General features: G+C 46.4%; 1 protein-coding gene across 5 annotated transcripts in view; it reads right to left on the reverse strand.

Moving 5' to 3' along the window:
- Window positions 1–22,500, reverse strand: part of pnt (ETS transcription factor pointed) — a 729,717-nt gene that overhangs the window by 47,915 nt on the left and 659,302 nt on the right. For all 5 annotated transcript variants that reach the window (XM_076191626.1, XM_076191624.1, XM_076191625.1 and 2 more), the window contains one exon: window positions 25–396. In XM_076191626.1, the coding sequence (XP_076047741.1) occupies window positions 25–396 (372 nt within the window). The remainder of the gene's footprint in view (window positions 1–24; window positions 397–22,500) is intronic.

The raw sequence follows: 22,500 nt of genomic DNA on the forward strand, positions 1-22,500 counted from the left end.
ATTTATGAACAAGTGAATTCTTACCTTCGAGATACTGTGCGGAGTGTGAGACGTGGGTGAGAGGATGCGCCGAGGGTGACGTCGTGTTCGAAGGCGAAGTGGTGGAAGGACTGACACTTGAGGTTGACACAGAGACACCCCCAGGCAACACCACAGCCCCCGGTGGCCCCGCCGCTGCCGCCGCCGCCGCCGCCGCCGCCGCCGCTGCTGCCGCGATGCTCGTCTGCACTGTGGAGGGCGAGGTGGTGTGCGTGGTCGAGGACGAACTGAGGACGGGGTTGACGCGGGTCTCGGGTAGAGGCCCCCCGTAACCTTCGATGAACTCGCTGAAGTCGGGCATGTACTCGTGCAACGTGGGCGGGACGTGGGCCAGCGAGGCAGACTCCTCTTCCACATCTGAAACAACAAAAACAACAGTCTGTAAGAATAATGTCTGCAACAACAAAAACAACAATGTAACAATAACGACTGGAACAGCAAAAACAACAATGTCTGTAATAAAAACGTCTGCAATAACAGAAAGTGTAAAAACGTCTGCAGCAACAAAAACAATAATCTCTGTAACAAAAACGTCTGCAACAACAAAAACAACAACGTATGTAACAATAACGTCTTCACCAACAAAAACAACTACGTCTGTTACAATAATGTCTGCAACAACAGACAACAATGTCAGTAAAAATGACGTCTACAACAACAACAATAACGTTTACAGCAAAAACAACGTCTGAATAAATAACAGCATCTGTGACAATAACACCAACATCTGCAACACCACCATCTTCAACACCAATAGCTACATTAAAGTCTACACCACCACCAGCAACAACAATGTATCAATAATACCAACATCTGCAACAAAACCATCTTCAACACCAACATCTACGACACCAAAATCTGCACCATCACCACCACCAACAACAATATCTGTAATAATAACACCAACATCCGCAACATCACTATCTTCAGTATCGTTATCTACAACACTAAAATCTGCACCAACACCACCAACAACAACATATGTAACAATACCAAACTCTGCACCACCACCAATGACAACAACAACAGCAAACTCGTTAAACAAGTCAACCGTACACTGAGGACAAGGGATTACCGACAGAACTAATGCGAACCAAGGCGAAGGTTCAGACTTTACACCAGGAATCCCATAACGTCAGCCAATGCTGTCACTTATACCCTACATGCCCGGACAGCTTGTCTGGTACCCACTGAGACCTGCACTCGTGTCCATATATTTACGATACATGTACGAAGGTCTATGCCTACTGTATGATTAGGTAGTCAAGGCACATGGCAGTTACGCACCGACTCCAAATTGTAGATCACCCTCTAAATAGCTAAAATGATAAATTTCTACAAAACTCAATTGACAAAAAAAAAAAAAAAAAATGTCACTTCTTCCCGCTCTTCCTCTCCAGTCCTTCCTTCCTTTCCAACCTTCCCCCTCCTTCCTATCCTTCCCCTCCCCCTCTCATCTCGTGTGGGCCTTTCCAAATGTTGTCATTTCTTAAATTTGTATCGCGATTCTACGCCATTACTAACAACGGTAACAAAGATTTACGAGTCCAAATGTACAAAGATGTACTACAAGCCATGTAATCAACAACGTCAAAGCTACATAACTATGAAATCTGCCGAATGTCTAGTGAACACAGTTCTCACCGAAAGACCTGATTCCGTTTTCTACGAGGAGCAGCGAGCACCCCCCAACCTCTCACCCGCACACTTCTGCTCTCTCCTCTTCTCTTCACTTCTCTTCTTCACTGCTCTCTCCTTCCTTCCCTCTCGCCATTATTCATATTCGTGTAGATTTAATCCCTTTCCTGCGGTCATGCAATCTATATTTTTCATTCTGTTTAGCGTCATACAATTTTATTAAGTTTAGGGCAAGGGGACGTACAGCTGCCAGCACTTGAAACCGATACAGCGGTTCAAGCGTTATGGTTGTCTGAGTGTTTGTTTACACCGTAGTATTACACTGCCTTAGTCACGGCGTAAAAGTTCAATGGTAACGGAAATACATCAACGCACACACATATCCTTGCCGCTTGTAATGTACGGCCAGAGGTACATTTACGCAATGCTTAACACGATAACATTATGCTAAGTGATGTCTGTATATCTGCTCTTGACTCACAGATATTACAGTTAAATGTTATTAAAAACAGCAGCTTCATGCTAACAAACGGAAACACTTGCGGTCAAAATTATTTGTCCTGCTACACTAATTTTCACTATTCAGGCACAAATATATATATTTTTGTACATGGAAGCACAGTGTACTATAAGGTTGACCACTGTACAGAAGATATATCAAGTCATAGGCAATAAAGGCCACATTTGTATTAAAAAAACCCTCAGGATGCTTCTGGTGTAGGCCACAGCAATCTATATGTTCCATGTAAGAAGACTCTGAGGTTCCGTAAGCAAGTAACTTTGTCCTATCACCTCTTGTACCGTAGGAATCAGTTGAACACCACAACCACCACCACCACCAACAATAAAAACAACATCATCATCATATGTCATATCATCACATTCCTCTTCTTCATCATCTTCTTTTCCTTCTTCGGGACGAAAATGGTCCTCCTGATTGAGGAATGGATTCCTTAAAGAAGCCTAAGTTAAGGGGGGATCTGGGCCGCTTTACGGTCCTCCACAAAAACCCGACCAATCGCTCATTTCCAACGCCCCGAGCCATAAACCACGTGACTAACTCCGTCAATCAACCGGGCGAGTACCATTGAACCGGGGCAGCAACTCGGTTACTCGCCGGTACCTACGGAAACGACCGGCGTCAGTTTGCTGTGACGTCAGCGACCCAACTATCATTAGTCACCAGATGAAGCGGGTAATTCCTTCCGTCATAATGTCGACCCGGTAGTTATGTATACAGTAAGTTGCACAAGTAATTAGTCTGTGGCGCAAAGGTCTGCTGACGTTCCCTTATCATGTCTCTTCCTCAGATAAATAAAGAAAAATGGAAATGATTATTCACTCAGCACGGTGACGAGAAAAAAGAAAAAAAAAAACGAATAAAAAGAAAAAATGAGAATATGAAAAAATGAAGAAAGAAAACCACTGTTCCATTAACTAGTTGTTTCCAAGTGGTCTGTGATGCTTCTCTACATCTTTAAGAGCGCAAACGTAACGTTTAAGAACTAACTGAGAAGCAGAAACAAAAGTTGCTACAACTCTTCGACTTTTTCGGTCAGCCTCCTCAGACTAGAAGGTCTCCTGCTAGGCCACACACTAGGAAACAAGGTGAAGAACCTATTCCAGGAGCAGCATAGCTGCGGCCGAAGCCGTAACCTTCGTCCTATGATGCGCTTTGGGAACTGTTGGGGAAGGTAATAGTCACTGCTGGTAATCGGAAAGAAGTGCGGGATTCGAAACCACAACTACGCGAATGTGAGACCAGATCGCTTCAGATTACGCCACCAGCGAACGCGTCAGGCTTTCCGCTAGTTCAGAAATCAAAATGAAAGGTTAAAAAAAAAAAAAAAAAATCAGAAACCAAATGAACAGAACATGAATGAAGTCTGCATGGGTGAGGGGCTAAGGGAGGGAGGAGACGACTGCAAGGAACATTATTTGGAAGTCAAAAGAAACAAGGGATACACGCGCGCGTGCACACACACATACACGCGCACGTGCACACACACACACACACACACACACACACACACACACACACACACACACACACACACACACACACACACACACACACACACACACACACACACACACACACACACACATATATACATACACGCACGCGCGCACACACACACACAAGAACACCACAGACATTTTCTCTTATCGTTCCTGGAAGACACAAAAACGAAACAGGAAACACCGTGGGGACTACTCACGGCTTGAACTCGTGAGACCCCAAAAGACACGACACAAGCAATTAGACGGGGGCAGGCAGGCAGGTGTCTCGTGAACCCTCGAGTCCCAGGTCACTGGAGGCACGGTGGGCGAAGTCGGGTGGGGGTGCGTGAGGTGTACAGTACGTGGCAGTGACTTACTCAAGAGAAGTCGGAGGATACGAGAGAGGGGAAGGGGAGGAGGAGGGAGAGGGGAATGGGGAGGGATAGGGGGAGGGGGAAGGTACGGGGGGAGTGGACGGGGAGGGATGGAAGGTAAGGGGGGAATTATGGACCAGAAATAATGTTGGAGCATACCTGGGTGCGTGAGACAGCGTATTAGCAATGACGCGTTATACGGAAGAGTTGTACACAGCACAATGAGTTACTTGGGGCGGGGGTGGAGTGGGAGTGCGCATATGCGTGCATGTATGTGTGGGGATTAATCCTTCCCCAGGTTTAAAATAAGGAGTTGGCAGGGAAGGAGGGAAGAGGATGAGGCAGGTGGGGATCTTGAGGCGATGTGAATTGTGTGGGCGTACTGGGGGAGAGAGGAAGAAGGGGCAAGAGAAGGGAAATACTGTGGGGTGGAAGAGAGGTCTGATAGGGCGTTGGAGGGCTGACACGTGAAGGTGGCCTCTGCTCTTCGGGTTCTGTAACCTTGAAGTCGCATATGCTCACCCCCCTCGCTCTTTACAATTTTCTTTCTTTCCTGCCTGCCTGCCTCCCTGCCTGCCTGCCTGCCTTTGCTAGCTGAGTTTTATTGGATAATTTCCACCTCGACTGCCTTTTATTGACTGCAACATCCTAGTGTTTTTTTTATGTCCTTAAAATAATTCTCTCTCTCTCTCTCTCTCTCTCTCTCTCTCTCTCTCTCTCTCTCTCTCTCTCTCTCTCTCTCGTCGACTGCCATCCTCCCTGTTCGATCATTACGAGGTTTTTCGATTCACGATGCGATAAGTAAACAAACGAAACCAAGATACGAAGGACGAAAAAAAAAAAAAAATGAATACGAATGACTGGTGACAATACCTGACTCCCACCCCCCCCCCAAAAAAAAAAAAATAACAACAAGAATAAGAACAAGAATGAGTCAAAGATAATTCGACTAGAAAAAATAACATCCGGTACAGTACTCGCCCCATCCCCATCCCCCGCTTCGCTGTAATAACGAGGTCTTCCAACTCTTTGTTGTTCTGGCTGAAACCGGGCAATTCTAATCAGCCGAGAACCAAAGTTGGACCAAACTGGTCCAACACCACCCCTTAGATGAAAAAATCGCCTGCCACCAAAAATAAACAAATAAATAAATAAATAGATAAATAAATACAAAGTGACGTCACCGTAACAAAAGGTTTACAATGTAAAGAACCAAGGTCAGCTCCTTCGTAACTAAATCATTAACAATTTATCATCGCAATTAACACCATTCCTTACATTTTTAATACATACTAGAAATTTGTGTCCACATATTTGTCTTTCCAATGATACCATCACTGCCGACGCCACTTTAAATCTGGCCAGAGTAGATGCCATACGAGGATAAAGCCTTTCTTAAAAAAGTATGTTTCTCTTTTTTAATATTTTTTCAAGTATATAGACGTAGAATACAACATCTAAGTAATTAACACATCCTCATCCATTCCGTGATGTATAAATAGCTTAGAAGTCGTATTCTACGACTATGTACTTGAAAAAGATTTAACAAGCAAAATGTCGTATTTTTAATAAAGGTTTCATTCTCATATGGCGTCTAATCTGACCATTTTGTCAATTGTCATTTCAAATCATATTTTGAATTTCCCCCCACTAACTCCAAAACTCATCAACTTGCTTCATTACTCCAGTTCCTTCGGCGACTCCGTCAGCGCCTCCTTCGGGATTATGGAAAAGGTCCTCACACCCCGCAACCTCTCCCCCAAGGAGGCAAGGAGAAGCGAGCGAGCGAGTAAGTGTTCCCAAGTGGTGGTGGAGGAGGAGGAGGAGGAGTTGGAGGAGGGGGAGGAGGAGGAGGAGGAGGAGGAGGAGGAGGAGGAGGAGGAGGAGGTGGTGGTGGTGGTGGTGGAGGCGGTGGAGGTGGCGGCGGCGAGCTCCTGCCCTTTTACCCTGCCTCGAGCCTCGCCTAGAGGCACGTTTCACCTTGAGGCAGCCCGACAGCTACCACCACCACCACCGCTCGCCTCCGTCACCGCCTCCACCATCGCCACCACCAACAAGAGCGGCAGGCGTCGCCGCTAACAACATTACGCCTCCTTCCACCAATACTGTCAGCTTCCGTCGTACTCGTGAACTGTGTGTTAGTACCTGTGTCTGTATAGGTAGCTATCTCCACCATCACCACTACTACTACCATCACCACTGGTGCAAACCACCGAAAATTGCGACAAGCAACACATCATTATTGTTCCCATCACCGGCAATAACAATGACAACACAACAACCGTTATCTCCGCCACAAGGAAAAGTAAGGAACTTACACAAGCAGTCTCTTAGCTCCAGACTAAGACGTTACCTATACCTTATGTGCTACGAAAGACAAGTCGCTTGGCGTCAACAGAACTAAGGACTTGGTCTAATTATTGCCTTTAGCAGCCATGCGCCTTCACGTAACTCAGCGTGCCCTTAAACAACATGACACATTGCACATATTCTGGTGTGATAAGAGCCAGTTGCAAGCGGTCCCCATCCTGAACGGGGTCTCCTTCAACCATGACCCTGCTTGTTCCGTGATTCGGCTTCCGAATGAAGAATATTCGTAAGATGAGACACAAGTGCAAACCTCTTTACCCCAAACCCCACATAACGTGCCAACGATATAAATCACAGCCGATAACCGAAGTATCAGCTATCAAATCCGTTTCTAACACTCCAAGAAATTTCAAATTCCATTCAAAATTCACCTTCTACAACAAACTTTGGTAGCATTAATATTACTACAACTAGCCTAACCACGGGCATTGGGTCCCCAACAACTAACAATCAACCATAATAGACACTCTTTACAGTTACAGAAGTAATCCTTCCAGTATCCACCACTGTCTAGCATCTACAACACTCACGGTCCCGTCTACAACAACTTCCGTAGAGAATCAGACAGACTCGGGGGGGTGGGGTAGGGGAGGAGACTGGCGAAACACCACAAAATCTAGTTTTTGTTGATCCCAACAGCGGCCAAAACACTCCACAACTGCCACTAAAAAATCCTACAACACCAGCTCTAGTCCCGCTACTGCTACCAACACCACCACAATTACAATTAGCACCAATCCCATTACTATGCCTCCCGTCACCACCACACTATCTCCAATACCATGACCATCACTACCATTACTACCATGAGTACTATCATTACCATCATTACAAACACTACATCCACTTCTAAAGCCTTAACTGCATCAACGCAGGATGCAGATTACCTTGCACCAATCCTAGGTAGCCATCCTCCCAACTAACGACAACCACTTCCAAAACCATGTTCATTTATTCTACACGATGAAGCCCCCCATCCTCTCTCTTTCTCTCTCTCTCTCTCTCTCTCTCTCTCTCTCTCTCTCTCTCTCTCTCTCCACATAGGTCTTTGGGTTCGGGTTCTCCTATCCCTCCTCCTACTCCTACTCCTACTCCTCCTCCCTCCTGCAGACGACGACGACGGCGTTCTGACCGAAGAACTATGTCTTTCTCGAGGAACCCAACGAACAGAGAATTTCTAGGGACGTCGACACCAAACCTGGAAGTCAGCAAAGGGAGGGAGAGAGGGAGGAAGGGAATTAGGGAAAGAGGGAGGTAGGGAGTGAGGGAAGGGAGAGACCTACGAGGGAACGCAAAGGGGAGGAAAGGCCAAGAGAGGATCATTGACGAAGTGAAAGGAAGAAGAGGAGAAAGAGGAAGAGGAGGAGGAGGAGGAAGTAGAGGAGGAAGAGAGGGGAAGTGAGTATAAAGTTTATCTGAGCACAGCATTACTTATACGACCGAAAACCAACTGATATTAACCTAACCGATAAATGATGTAACATAGCATCAAACCCTTCTATACCGCATGCTCCTTTATAAGTTACCGCCAGTTTTTCTTCAAATTTTCATAACATCCCATCGATTAAGAAGGGAATAATGCTTCAAATATGATGACGTATTCTATGGACAAATAATATAAAATAAAAACAAAAAGAAACATATAGAGTGTCCTTAGGCCCTATATTTTCTCTATATACCACCTAACGATTTTATTTAGCCTGTGAAGTGAAAGGATTCGCCGCCAGGTCAATTTTTTCTTCACCAGAGGGGAAAAGCATCCTCTGTGTAGAGTGAGCCTTTGGAAGCGTCCCTACACAGAAGAGGGAAAACCAACCTGTCAGAGGCCCTCCAGGAGGCGGTGCTGGGGAGCAAGACACCCGACATGGGTCACTGCAGAGTCTGATCGAGGGGGAACCGACAGGAAGAACTCGAGAGCTAAACAACACTTGGAGGATCGGTACTTGTTCGAGGTGCGCGTTGAAATCTCCTCTCGTGTTTTTTCTCTCTCCCTCTCTCTCTCTTTCTCTCTCTCTCTCTCTCTCTTTCTTTTCGCTAATATTGTTTTTTTTAGTCTTGTTCGTATGAGTGTATATGTGCGTGTGTAGGGTAGTACACAGGAAATGAGCAACACTCGTGCAGTCCTGTCTCTTACTCGCCAATCTCTCATACCTGTATGTACGATTATATGAGCACGCGCGTGTGGATGTGCGCGTACGCCCGCGCATCTATCCCCATGCGCCTGTGCGTGCTAGTGTGTTTTCCTGCGTGTGCGTGTGTGCGTGCGTGTCGTCCAGTATACTTCGGCAGCGAGGTGCTCATTGGTGTGCAGGCTCCGGAACTAATGACTGGGGGGCGGAACGCTTCCAGGGGCGGAAGGCGGGAGAGCTCGGGTGAAGCAGGGTGGGACGGGGGGAGGGGGAGGGAGTGGAGGAAGGAAGGAAGGGAGGGAGGGAGGGATTGAGGGAGGGGAGGGTACTGTAATACGTAAGTATGAGTGGGTACGGAGACAAAAGGGAGGGGGAGGGGGAGGAGGAGGAGGAGGAGGAGGAGGAGGAGGAGGAGGAGGGGGAACAGAGAGGAACGAGGAGGAGGAGAAAACGGAAGAAGGAGGAGGAGGAGGACGAGGAAGGGTAGGACTAAGATGAGGAAGAGAAGGATGAAGAGGAGGAAAACGAGGAGGAAAGGAGGGAAGAGGAGGAGAAGGTGGAAGGAGGGGGCAGTTGGCTAGGATGAATCACTTGATAAATTTTACTCTGGTTAGTTCGTGAGGATTTTTGTGCAACCGAGGGCATGACCCCGTGCTCTCCAGGAGGGCCTGTGTGTGTGTGTGTGTGTGTGTGTGTGTGTGTGTGTGTGTGTGTGTGTGTGTGTGTGTGTGTGTGTGTGTGTGTGTGTGTGTGTGTGTGTGTGTGTGTTGTGTGTGTAACAGTAGGAGCAGCTGAAGGAAAAACCACAAGAGGTGGGAAGAACGAAACTCTTCAGTATTCAAGGGCGCGGGGGCTTCTGATGAAAGGCTGAAGAAGAGAGGGCGCCAGTCCTCAGAGGCAGAGGTGTAGGAAGAGGAGGAGGAAGAAGGAAAAAAGGAGGAGGTTGAGCGGGAAGGAGAGGAGGATAAGAGGTGAGGTATGACGAGGATGATATAAAAGATAGTAAGGATGATGATAATGATATTGATGATGATGATGATGATGATGATGATGATGATGATGATGATGATGATGATGATGAGGAGGAGGAGGAGGAGGAGGAGGAGGGGAATAGGAGAAGGAGGAGGAGGAGGGGAATAGGAGAAGAACGAGGAGGAGGGAAATAGGAGAAGGAGGAAGAGGAGGAGGAAGAGGAGGAGGAGGAGGAAAGAGGGGAGGCGAAGGAGTTTGGAATACCGTGGGATAGCTGCTGCAGGGGACTGTGTGGGAGGGGGACGGGGAGGTGGTAAAGGTGTTCATATTGGCGGTAGTTCATAATGAACTGAAGAGGTTGATGGTGTGGGAGTGTCGAGTATAAGAACAAACCCTAAAGGTATCTAATGTATGTGTCCTTGTAAACACAAAATGCGTCAGAGGGGGGTGTACATTCATACACGTATGCGGATACAAATACATACAATACATATTATATATCAATCAGCTATTCGTAGTCCACCGTTGGACAAGGCCTCTCCCAACCTCCTCTGTGAGTCGTTCGACTGAATCAACCTATGCCTCACCCTTGTAAACCTCTCTACCTTGTCTCCCCACCACCTGCTTTTCACACTTACCAACTTGCAGCGTCTAGTAAGGGGCACACATGCTCCATCTACCATTCTTCTGGCTACTTTTCTTGCCCAAATCCATTTTCCATTTTTTCTTAATGCCTCTACAATATCTTTCACACCAGTTTGGTCTCGAACCGAACTTGCCCAGATCTCTCCATTCCTCTTTGTGCATCCTTTAGCTTTGTTGTCAACATCTTTGTCACTTTCCAAGTTTCTTATCCGTAGATCATAGCTGAGACTATAAAGTGATTGTAAACTTGGGGTACCAGCCATACAGGCAGACAGAATATCATGACATATTTCTGACAAAGCATTTTTCGCCTTACAGTGATTTTTTTAATGTTCATAATATCTCATCAATCACAATTGTATTTTTTTTTGCTTTTAAATTCTGATTTCAGAGTTGAACATTACTTTGATTCTACTTTTATTCACCCCTACTATGAAACTTTCAGTGTTGAAATTACTTAGCATATCTTGCAAGTCTTCTGCTATTTCTGAAAATGAGAATTATGTTATCCACATATCTCAGGTGGTTGAAATATTCCTCAATGATCTTCAAAAATTTCCAGCCCTAACACAATTCTCGGAAAACCCTTTCGAGGAAGAAGAGGAGGAGGAAGAGGAGGAGGAGGAGGAGGAGGAGGAGGAGGAGGAAGAGGAGAAGGAGGAAGAGGAGGAGGAGGAGGAGGAGGAAGGTTTGGATGACTCATAGGATGGAAGTGGGGTGTGGGTAGGTGGGGTACAATTGCAAAAGGGCGAAGTACAACACTGGTTGTTCTGGATGTGAAGCAAAACACAAGATTAATTAGAGGAAGGGGTTGAGTGAGGAGGAGGAGGAGGAGGATGAGAAGGGAGAAGGATGGAGGAGGATGAGATGAGAGGAGGAAATAGCGAGGCAAAGGAGAAGTAGGGAGGAGGAAAGTAACCTAAACTGAGGAAGTTATGACGACGAAATATCCAGAAAAGAAGATGAAAGAAGAGGGTGGGAGAGAAAAAAAGGGCCGGACAAGGAGGTACTGTAGAAGGGAGCGGCACCGAGGGAAGATTGAGGGGGAATTCAAAATGGCGGTCAGATGGGAGCGATGGCGCGCTCACTATAAGGGCAACCGGGGAGGTGGGGAGGTCGGAGGAGGAGGAGGAGGAGGAGGAGGAGGAGGAGAAGGAGAAGGAGGAGGAGGAGGAGGAGGAGGAGGAGGAGGAAGAGGAGGAGGAGGAGGAGGTGAGAGAGGTGAAGGAGGAGTAGGAGGAGGGAGAGAAGAGGAGGAAGAGGGGGAGAGAGGAGGAGGAGGAGGGAAGGGAGTAGGAGGTGGGGAGATAGATGAGGAGGAGGGAAGAGAGGAGGAGGAGGAGGGGAGAGGAGGAGGAGAGAGAGAGGTATGGGGAAAGAGAAGAGCTAGGAAAAAGTGGGGATGGCAGAAGGATGGAGGAGGGAACAGAAGAGGAGGAGGAGGAGGAGGAGAAGGGGACTAAGAAGTCTACGACAGAGAGGAAGTGAAGAAGGTCAACATGAAAGAAAAGAAGAGAAACAGGGTGAGGAGTAAAAAGCGAGGTATGAGGGGAGGGAAAGAAATAAAACAAGGAGGAAGGGAGGAAGGGAGGAAGGGATTGGTAGGAGGCAGAAGTAATATGGAAAGAAAAGGAAGATGGAGGGAGTGATGTTGGGGAGGTAGGGATCAAGTGGGGAGGGACATGGGGAAGAGGGATGAAAGGGGTGAAAGTAGGGGGGAGATTAAGGACGAGGAATGTGGGAGGAAGAGAGAAAGATGAATAGCTTTTGCGTTATCATGGACTAAACAGTCTCCTTTCGGTAAACATTTTCCGTAGCATTTGACTGTGATCCACTTAAGAACAATAAGAAGAGAGTGCGCAACAGTGAAAGAATGTAAGGAAAGAGAGAAGGGATGAGGAGGAGGAGGGATAGGCAAATGAGAATAGACGAATTGGCAGGGGGAAGAGGGGAGAATATGAAGGCAATTGGGGGGTAGGGGGGAAGGGGTTCAAGCAACAGGTGGGAGAATGAAAACGGTGGGAACGGGGGACGAGCGCGGGAAAAGGGGACATGCAGGTGATGATAAGGGCAAGTGGGAGGAGCCTGACTGTAAGAGGGAGGAGTTTTGGTTACATGAGAGTAAGGTTAGAAGATAATCTGGGGAACTTGTGGGGACACGTTGGAGAAGCTTGTGGAACAAGTAGCAGGATCCTTGGTGTCAACTGGGAGGAATATGTGGGACAAGTGGGAAGAGATTGTGGGACAAGTGGGAAGAGATTGTGGGACAAGAGGGGTGAGGTTGTGGGGAAAATGGGTGGAGCTTGTGGAACAAGTGGGAGGAGTTTCTGGGTTAAGTGGGAGGAGCTTGTGGGGCAAGTAAGAGGAACTTGTGAGACAAGTGAGAGGAGCTTATGAGACAAGTGGGAGGAGCTTGACAGACTAGTAGGAGGCGCTTGTGAGACAAGTGGGAGGAGCTTGGTGGACTAGTAGGAGGAGATTGTGCGACGAGTGGGAGGAGCTTGGGGGAAGAGTGGAAAGACCTTTGGTGTCATGGAACTTCGTGGAAATGAGAAGGATCAAGAGTTGAAGTGTGATTCACCCTGGTCTTGGATCACATATTGGATTCGTGATCGACAGCTATTTCCCTTCCGAAGGAGAGCTCGGAGATCATATATGACCTCATATACACACACACATACCCAACTCTTCGCCCACGAGAGTTGGAGTAATGGCTCGCAGCACAGCGATACTGAAATTATTTCAGCCCTGAGCGGGATTGTGTGAGTATTTATGTTTGTGCGCGCGAGCATGTGTGTGTTTTGTGTGCGTGTGTTTGCGCGTGGATAGAAAAATATAGTGGCTGATGAGAGGATATAGTACGAATGGATGAACCAGAAAAAAGATAGACAGGATAGATGAAGAAGGAGAAATGAAAAAAAAAATAACAGAAGGATGTAAGAACATGGCACGAAACACGGAGGGTATTGAAGGGACGAAGGGAGGAATGAAGAGAACCGGGAGCCAGGAAGATACCCGAAGTTCCTAGAAGTGGAGGGAGTGGGAGAGGTACTAGGGATGGCTAGGTAGAAAGGCTGTGGAGGAAGAAGAGTTGAGGAAGATGGGAGGGAGTGAGAGAGAGTGGGGGGGGGGAGTATATGTGGAACTCTGCGGGTTGTGAACACCAGTTACTCTCTTTCGAAACCGGGGTCCTTGAGTGACCGCGCCACCACGACCCCTAACCATTCAATAACATGAAGACGAGTATGAATATCATAGCTGTCACCTTGGCCCTGTGTGCCCGAGCACAGCCAGGACAGGTGGTAGTTACCCGTAAGTGCTGAGAATCGAACTGAAGTCTTTGTTTCCACGAAGCGAGATCTGTGACTAATGCGCCACAGCCTTTAACATCAGCATTAAGAGTCAGCCTTATATGGGATCTTATGATGGACTTTATATACTTTATTCTGAATGACACTGGGCAATTTTTCAGTTGAGAGAGAGAGAGAGAGAGAGAGAGAGAGAGAGAGAGAGAGAGAGAGAGAGAGAGAGAGAGAGAGAGAGAGAGAGAGAGAGAGAGAGAGAGAGAGAGAGGAGAGAGAGAGAGAGAGGGGTGGGGTGGAGGAAAGGAAAGAGAGGGGTGGGACTGGGCAAAATCGGCGTACACTCCTCACTTCTAAAGACCCCAGTCTTGTCCTACCAATAACATGACGGGGGTCCCATGAAGAATTGTCACCCCAGAACGCCCACATGAGGAATCGTCACCCCATGAGATTCCACCTGAAGAACTGTCACTCCATACGCCGAATATCAACAGTAGAATAAAGATAAAGTTAGGTTAGGTTAGGTTAGGTTGAATGAAGGTTATGCTTATTGTCACCAACTTATACAAACGAAGAATCGTAAACCCAGGATGGCCCACATGAAGAATTGTCACCCTAGGATAACCCACATTTAACTTAAAGACGGTAACTCTATCAAAGGGACTGGCACGGTCTCCGGAGTAACACGGTGGCACCGAGCCACTGGAGGAGAGAGAGAACCAGGGCCCGCCTGGTGACGCAGCACGAACCAGTACCGTGACATTACCCAGATAGATGTGTTAGTCATCGCCCGCGTCTTCTTGGCACACTTGGAGTGGACGTGGCACTGGGTGCCAGGAATGTGTGGTTGCTTCCATCTGGCACTGCCCCATCGTTCCTTAAGGGACACTCGCACGATAAGTAGTCGTTGATTCAGGTGTTTGCATTAACGATAATACTGATTCTTGAGCTTGAGAAAAATGGATAGAATATTTTATTGATAATGAAGGTACAGGAGGGGCTATGGCTGTCAATGGTCAATGTACTGACAATATGATGTTTCTCAGTTATTACATGAAGGTCTTTAACATTTACTGTGACAAGACTTCCTATCAGCCGAACAAACCGAATAAAATTGCTTGCATTTAGTCATGAAACTAAGTCCTCTACATGTCTAATATGTTATCATAGTCTAGAATATATCAAGTATGATAGTCCTCCATGCTATGTTTATGTTAAAACCTTCTCATGATATGTCCACTATGTTGATATCATCCACGACATGTCAGGGATGTTAATACACTATTATCATCTTCGTAGCTGCATCTCCCTACGATGACTAGCGTGCACACGCGCGCACGCACTCATATACTTCAACGTGGTACTGTCGACGAAAGCTACCATCTCCCTAGGGACTGTGCATTGTTTAGTGACCAAGCTAAACGACCTTTCCGACTACGCCCTCAGAACGTAACTTGGAAGATTAAAGCCAAAAACTCCGCCCGAGTTTCTTTCACCACCAATTCCAAACGTAGTACCACAACCTACATTCTGGTGGAGATGCTAGTCGTCGTTGAGACTACCACGTTGAGGCATAAGAGTGCGTGCGCGCGTATGCACGCTAGACATCGAAGGGAGATAGAGCTTAGAAGATGATAACAATACTCCATGACATATCTGGTATATCAATATAACCCATATATCCAAATATACTGATGTCTTTTGTGATATGTTCCTTAATGTACATCCATTGTGTTCATACAATCATAACGTCCACAACATGGAGAATATGAAGACATGACCGGATGCATGACATAGATATATTTACAGATTTTTTATCGTTAGTACCTGATAGTTTTATTCAGTTAATGAGGGGCAAGGCCTTCCCTTTTCTCCCACTCTTATCATAAAAGGCTGACGTTAACCAGAAAAAAACTAGAAAGTTGGTCATTGTACGGTTGAGGTTGTGATGGTCTTAATGTGCACTTGTAGAAAAGAATACTGAGGTGCAGAATGCACGAAACACTGTGACATCATGAACGAAAAAACTGAAACACATGACCAGATATTTGCGAAAAATATCGGGTCCACTCTTGACGATAATTTAGCAATCCACTGTCCAGAAAACCAGTATCAACCCAGTGTGGAGAGGATGATGATAGGACTTAGAAACGGCGACAGGGTGAGACGATCCTACCTGACGCCCGCACACCAAGCTCACTCCAATATACTACGCATCATTTGTTCCCCTTTTATTAACATCAGTTGGAAAAGATTCCCCTCTCTGCTGATTACGTGATCAAGGCTTACCGTAAGGCCAGTAGTAGGCGGATGGGTACCTGGAGGAACTTCCATATAAGCTCACGTCTCTGTCTAACAAGGCTGTTGCCATGGTGATGACCCCGGGCAATTCACACGCGGTCATCCCACCGATTTTGGGATAGAAGCGTGGGCGCATAGGTCGAGAAACAAACTCGGACAACGGCCAGACACACACTAACCAGTGGCCGGCGGAGGAGCTGGGTACTCTGAGATTCTACATAGAGATAAACGTGGAGTTTCACATGATTCTTTTCTTTTTTCATTATTCTTTTCCTTTTTTGTTTGTGTTCACTTAAATAACACTTGTATGAATTAATATAAAACAAATAAGAAAATAGTTACTTCAATTCTACGGCCACAAGAGTTTTACGTACAACGACACTAGATTGAGAAGTCACTCCCGACATTTAAAGCCAGATTAGGAGAGAAGGTGGCGGGACGAAACATAACGAAATACGGGAAATGAAATATTAACAAAATTTTCGAAAACTTATGAAACCATATCTATTTCTAAGTAGGGCTCGGCGGTTATCTGAGACAGAGCGAGCGGTTTCCGCTCTATTACCAACGTAGTTTCAACACAACAGCTCGACCAGCTGCCCACAGCTAATCAAAACTCCTAGAAAGCTCGATAACAGACTGACTGCCTCGTCTTTGAATGTATTTCTAGAGAAAGAAGTGTAACTAGATGGTTCTATGAATGGTAATCACCCCATCGAACACTGTCCACAACACTCCAAGTGACACAAGTTCTTTGGTCTGGCTGCCAGTTCCATTCACATCCATGGCTCTCTCCCGGCAAGGATGAGGCTAGAAAACATATTTCGCTCCTGTATGTACTGTATATATATATATATATATATATATATATATATATATATATATATATATGTATATATATATATATATATATATATGAGTGGAAGGGCGGTGAGCTAAAGGCAGAGAACAGTTGGAGTTTTATTCACTGACGTTTCGTCCTTACCAGGATCAGGATTTATATATATATACATATACATATATATATATATATATATATATATATATATATGTGTGTGTGTGTGTGTGTGTGTGTGTGTGTGTGTGTGTGCATGTGTGTGTGTATCTGTGTGTACACACACACACACACACACACACACACACACACACACACACACACACACACACACACACACACACACACACACACACATATATATATATATATATATATACATATATATGAATATGTGGGTGTAAGTTTGTGTGTTCAAGTGGGTATGTGTATCAGATACAAGAAACACAAGAAACATGTATGAATGCACGCATACACGCTAGAGCACACACACACACACACACACACACACACACACACACACACACACACACACGCAAACAAATGAACAAATATATTCACGCACAAACACACACATACACATACACAAAGAACTTACGCCCAGAGGTGCTTAGCAGCATCCGAGACACAATCATCTCTACCCTATGTGCCGTGATGGCCTTGCCAAGGGGTAGTCACCGTTGGCCATTGGGGATCAAACTTAGGCTTACGTCGCGACGATGAAAGTTCGAGGGCCGTACTTTTAAAGTTCTTCATCTTGCCTGGCGACCAGTTTTATGATATGCTTTATCTGGCTTACTATCTTGTCTATCCCTTACCATAGTAATATGCCTACATGTAGATAGTGAACTTAGCACGATTTTAATTTGTAATGGTAGAAACCTTTCACTCCTCGGGGGAGAGGGGCTGAGGACACTAAAATGAATAAATAAATAAACAAATGAATAAAATAAATAGATAATTAAAAAAAAAAAAAAGAGAGAGAGAAGCAGACTCTAAAAATGTCCATGAGAGGAAAGCACTTAATCTCTTTTCTATGTTGGGATCTGAAAATCCCACAAAGGATTTCCTCTTTGATGATTTCCGTCTCCTCTTCATTTGCTGTTGCTACCGCTGCAGTCTCTATTAGGCGATGGCCACCATCCGTTTTCTATGAACCGGAGACTGATCACCATTTCTATCATCTCTCTTAGAGATACTTTGCTGCGGCCGAAAATGTCACATTTTCCTATGTACTCGGAATGCTACTGGGCATGAGGTATCACTATCTGCTTTAGTTTTTTTTTTCAGGAATCAAAGACCTCCATAGCACTGCGAATATTTGTCTATTTATTGATGTAATTTTAGTCATTTATTATCATTCTCTAATTGTGTGCATGGGAGGGGGAAGGGTGGCCACAATCACATGGTTGGCCGAAGGTATGGGAGTTGGGGAAAGGTAAGGGGGAGTGGCACATTGCCAAAAATTTGAGAGCAGTTTCCGAAAAGACGTCTTTGAATGAAAAAATGATCTCTTTCCCCGTAGACTTTTTGGGTGTGTGTTCTCCATGGATTTTTCTTGTTCCAGCAGTGTGGTACTGTACCAGGTTTTATTCTTGATTAACAACCGACATTGTATGTTTACGATGTCGTAAAAGACTGCGATTGCGATATCGAAAAAAATACTTCTCTACGTTATTCACCAAGAAACGAGATTATAATGAACTTGAGCCAAAAGGGTACTTCAATGCGACTGAAGTTTCACTTTTGCCTTAAATGCACAGACATTCTGGGGTGTGTGGCAGTCATCGGTACCTCTTGATTACAGATAAAGAGCCTTTCTGAACTGACATTGACAAGTGGCAGTTACCACCGACACCAGCTGGGATTCAGACGTAGAGAAATCGTTCTTTCCGATATCATAATCACAGTCGTTTACGACATCGCAAATATACAATGCCGGTTGCCCAAACATAGAATATGCGGGTGTCATTATTGTTCATGCTACTGCAAACATACTATATCGTTGTCAGAAAAAAATTTATGATGTAGCCACTGCTGCCGATATCGCAATGATACTATTTTGGTTGTCAAAAATTATGATTGTAGACAAATAGAATAGAATAGAAATGAATAAATAGACGAATAAATAAATAGATGAACAAAACAATTATGTTACCACGACAAACAACAGCAACAACAACAAAATGTAGGGGAACTTCTCCTCGACGGCAAAACGAAAGTAATTGAATAAAAACCAACGCGAGACAAACACAACAGAAAAGTTTGGCCATGGAAGGCTCTTGGAGCTCCTGGGATGCACGCGCGCACACACACACACATACACACACATACACACACACACACACACACACACACACACACACACACACACACACACACACACACACACACACACACACACACACACACAGTCACCCGTATTTCCCGCTCGTCTGTAAGGGTCAAAATCCGAAAGCATAACACGAAAATTGCATCACTCTTTCACTCGTACGTGCTTAGCATTCCACGTCGCAAAGACGAACGAACACCAAGAGAATGTTGGGGCCGCCCGTTCAGTACGGCGGGGCACGACGGTTCACGAGGGGCCCCTCGCCCAGGGACGGGGGAGGCCTTCAACTAAACAAACTCTTCAGTAACAAATAAAAATATTCCAGTGCACGATGAAATAATTCCAATAGATTCATTGACGCTGGGTCCCTTTAATGAAACATCGTGTTCAGGGACTAAGTGCCGGCCTACCGGGCTGGTCTCTCAATGAGGGCGAGAACATGTGGAAGAATCACAATGAAATGTGTAACTTTGCCACTCGTGCAGCAGTGGTGACAACTTGGTGTCGGGGTTTCAAATTGTTAGAGGGATAGCAATGAAAACGTGTATAATTGAAATGTAGCAACGGAGAGGGAGATACTCAGAAGTGGAAAAGAGGAAAACAGTGAAAGTCAACACCTAAATAGAATGATGCAAATATACATTGTAGATTAAATACAAGTGGAGGAGGGAGGTGGGAGGAAGAGCAGGGGTGGCGGGGAGGGGGAGGAGGAGGAGGAGGAAGAGTAGGAGTAGGAGCAGGGTTAGAACAGGATGATAAGGGTAAAGAACAGGAAGAAGAGTAGGGAGGAAGAGTAGGGAGGAAGAAAAGGAAGAGGTGGTGAAAAAAGATGAGGGATGAGGAGGAGGAAAAAGAGAAAGAGGAGGACGAAGGGGAGGACGAAGAGGAGGAGGAGGGAGGAGCAGGAGCAGGAGAAGAAGGGAGGAGGAGGAGCAAGGGAAGGAGGAGGAGGAGAAGAAGAATGAGGAAGAGAGGGAAGAGGAGGAGGAGAATGAGGAGGAGAAGGAGGAGCAGGAGGAGCAAGAGGAGGAGGAGGAGAGGGAGGAGGACGAGGAGGAGAAGGAGGATGAAGAGGAGGAACACGAGGAGGAGAAGGAAGAGGAGGAGGAGAAGAATGAGGAGGAGGAGGAGAAGAAGGAGGAGGGAGGAGAAGGAGGAGGGAGGAGGAGAAGAAGGAGAAGGAAGAAGAGGGAGAGGAGGAGTAGGAGAAGGAGGAAGAGAAGAGGAGGGAGGAGGAGGAGGGAGGAGGAGAAAGGAGGAGGAAGAAGAGGGAGAGGAGGAGGAGTAGGAGAAGGAGGAGGGAAGAGGAGGAGAGTGGAGGGAAGAGGAGGAGAGAGGAGGAAGAGGAGGGTGGAGGAGGAGGAGGAGGAGGAGGAGCTGAGGGTGGAGGAGGAGGAGGGTGGAGGAGGAGGAGGGTGGAGGAGGAGGGTGGAGGAGGAGGAGGAGGAGGAGGAGGAGGAGGAGGAGGAGGAGGAGGAGGAGGAGGAGGCGGCGGCGGCGGCGGTGGCGGCGGCGGCGGTGGCTTGCCAGCTTTTGACAAACATGGGTGGAGGTACGCGCTCGTTTCCGGTGGACCTCATACGCCGCCTCCACCTCTACCTCCTCCTCCACCATCCCTCCCTCCTTCTTCACGGCAAACCCTCCCCTCCCCTCCCTCTCCCTACTAGCGTCCTGCCACGATCCGCCTTGTCGAAAGTCAAGCCAGAGTTTCATAAACTCTAGTTTGTTAACAAGAGAAACAGACACCAGTACTGGTAACCCTTTCTGCATTTGACAGAAGCGTCGGAGTTGGCAAGTGTGGGAGGGAGGTGGGAAGGGAGAAAGGAGGGGAGGCGGGAGAGGAGTGAGGGGTGCTGAGGGTAACGGGGGTAGGGGGAGAGAAGGATGGGAAGGGGGACGTGGGGAGGGAGAGGGGGAGGTCATTACCATCCAAACGCGACAGGAAACCGAATGCCCATACTCCGCCATTGTGGAGAACACTGTTATGCGTGATGGCTATCAACGCAAGACAAAAACATTTTTATCGAAGTCGACGTAGGGTGCATACACACACGTATGCACGCACGCACATACACACACAAACACATACATACACACACGTTATCCAGCACATTGATGGACTGAAATTACTTATGTATACATGTAAAGAGTTCCTTGATGTGTTTCAGGTGGAGAGACGAGATAGAGAATTTTGCAGGAGTGACATGGGGAATATAAGTATAGTGGCATGATTCATGGTAAGATGAAAAAATAGTTGGGAGACCTTTGTCTAGCAGTGGACTCCTAATAATGGCTGATGCACAGAATGCAACTAAAATTGGGCGGAAACTTGTGGGCGGGAGCTATTCTCTGCTGAACTAGCCCCCCCCCTTTCCCCTCTCCCTTCCCTTTACTCCCTTTTTCTCCTCCCTCCCCCCTTCCCCCCAACCAAGAATGACAACCGGAACTGTGGAAATCTTAAATTTATGTACGATTTGGAGACAGAATTGAATTCCACTGAGGTCGAATAGATTGTTAGCTGTAACGATGGCTATGAAATAGGGGCTGTAACGGTGGCTGCAGCTGCAACGTGCGCGGCTGTAATGGCGACAGTGGTTTTCTAGAAAACCTGTTCCTGCCAGGTCTTTCATTAATTGAAGATGTGGTTATGGTTATGTTTATGGTTGTGGGGCACAGGAAGCTAATGTAAATGGTTTATAACGTGAAAATGAGAGTTGTGGTTGTTACTAAGATTTGTGGTACACCGAGTTAATGTAAGCAATTTGTAACATAAAATTGAGGGTTACGAAGTTCATGGCCCTGACACGACAGAAACGTTTACGATGACTTAACGCTTAAGGGAATATGTTCGTAGCTTTGAAAAACACTGCCGTACACGCTGCTCCTTCCGTATCGGGTGACCATTTTCTTTTGGCCGCTGCCAGCTGATTTTATTCATCTCCGTGACTGACCCTTGGTGGGAAAGGAGGTACCATATTGCTTAACCCAGCAAAATATTCACATCCCAGACTGTACTTTCCCCTTTCATTCTGCCTGCCACCTCACCGTCTCAGTTCAACTCTGTGGTGTTAATAATCAACACCAAGTTGTGATTACTGGTGTTGAATGGTGCGAAACGTGGAGGTATTATCGGGTGGTGAGAGTGGTATTTGTGGGGAAAGTGAAAGGTGTCGAATCTTGTGACTGTCAAAATGTATCGCTGCCAGTGACACTGTTGGCTGGTGTTGATTGGTGTTGGTGTGCAAATGGTGGCAATTCATGGTGCTGGCGACCTTATGGTACTGGTAGTATGACATGGGTACTTGAGTTCCACGACTTCGTGAAGATGGTCGTTAAGGAGATGGTTACTACTGTAACGAACCGATTTGGGGTGTGTGATGGATACTGTGATGTTCATTACCACTCATGTGGTGTTTAACGATGACGGTTATCGTGGAGCTGGTGTGGTGGTTAGTGTGGAGAGGTGATGACTACGGGGCACGGGAAGAGCTTATGCTGAGATGGTGCTGGCGTTAATAGTGATGGTGGCAGTGGTGGTGGTGGCAGTGGTGGTGGTGGT

Source organism: Oratosquilla oratoria, chromosome 10 (assembly GCF_046742065.1).
Source record: "Oratosquilla oratoria isolate Oo_2021 chromosome 10, ASM4674206v1, whole genome shotgun sequence".
NCBI lineage: Eukaryota > Metazoa > Arthropoda > Malacostraca > Stomatopoda > Squillidae > Oratosquilla > Oratosquilla oratoria.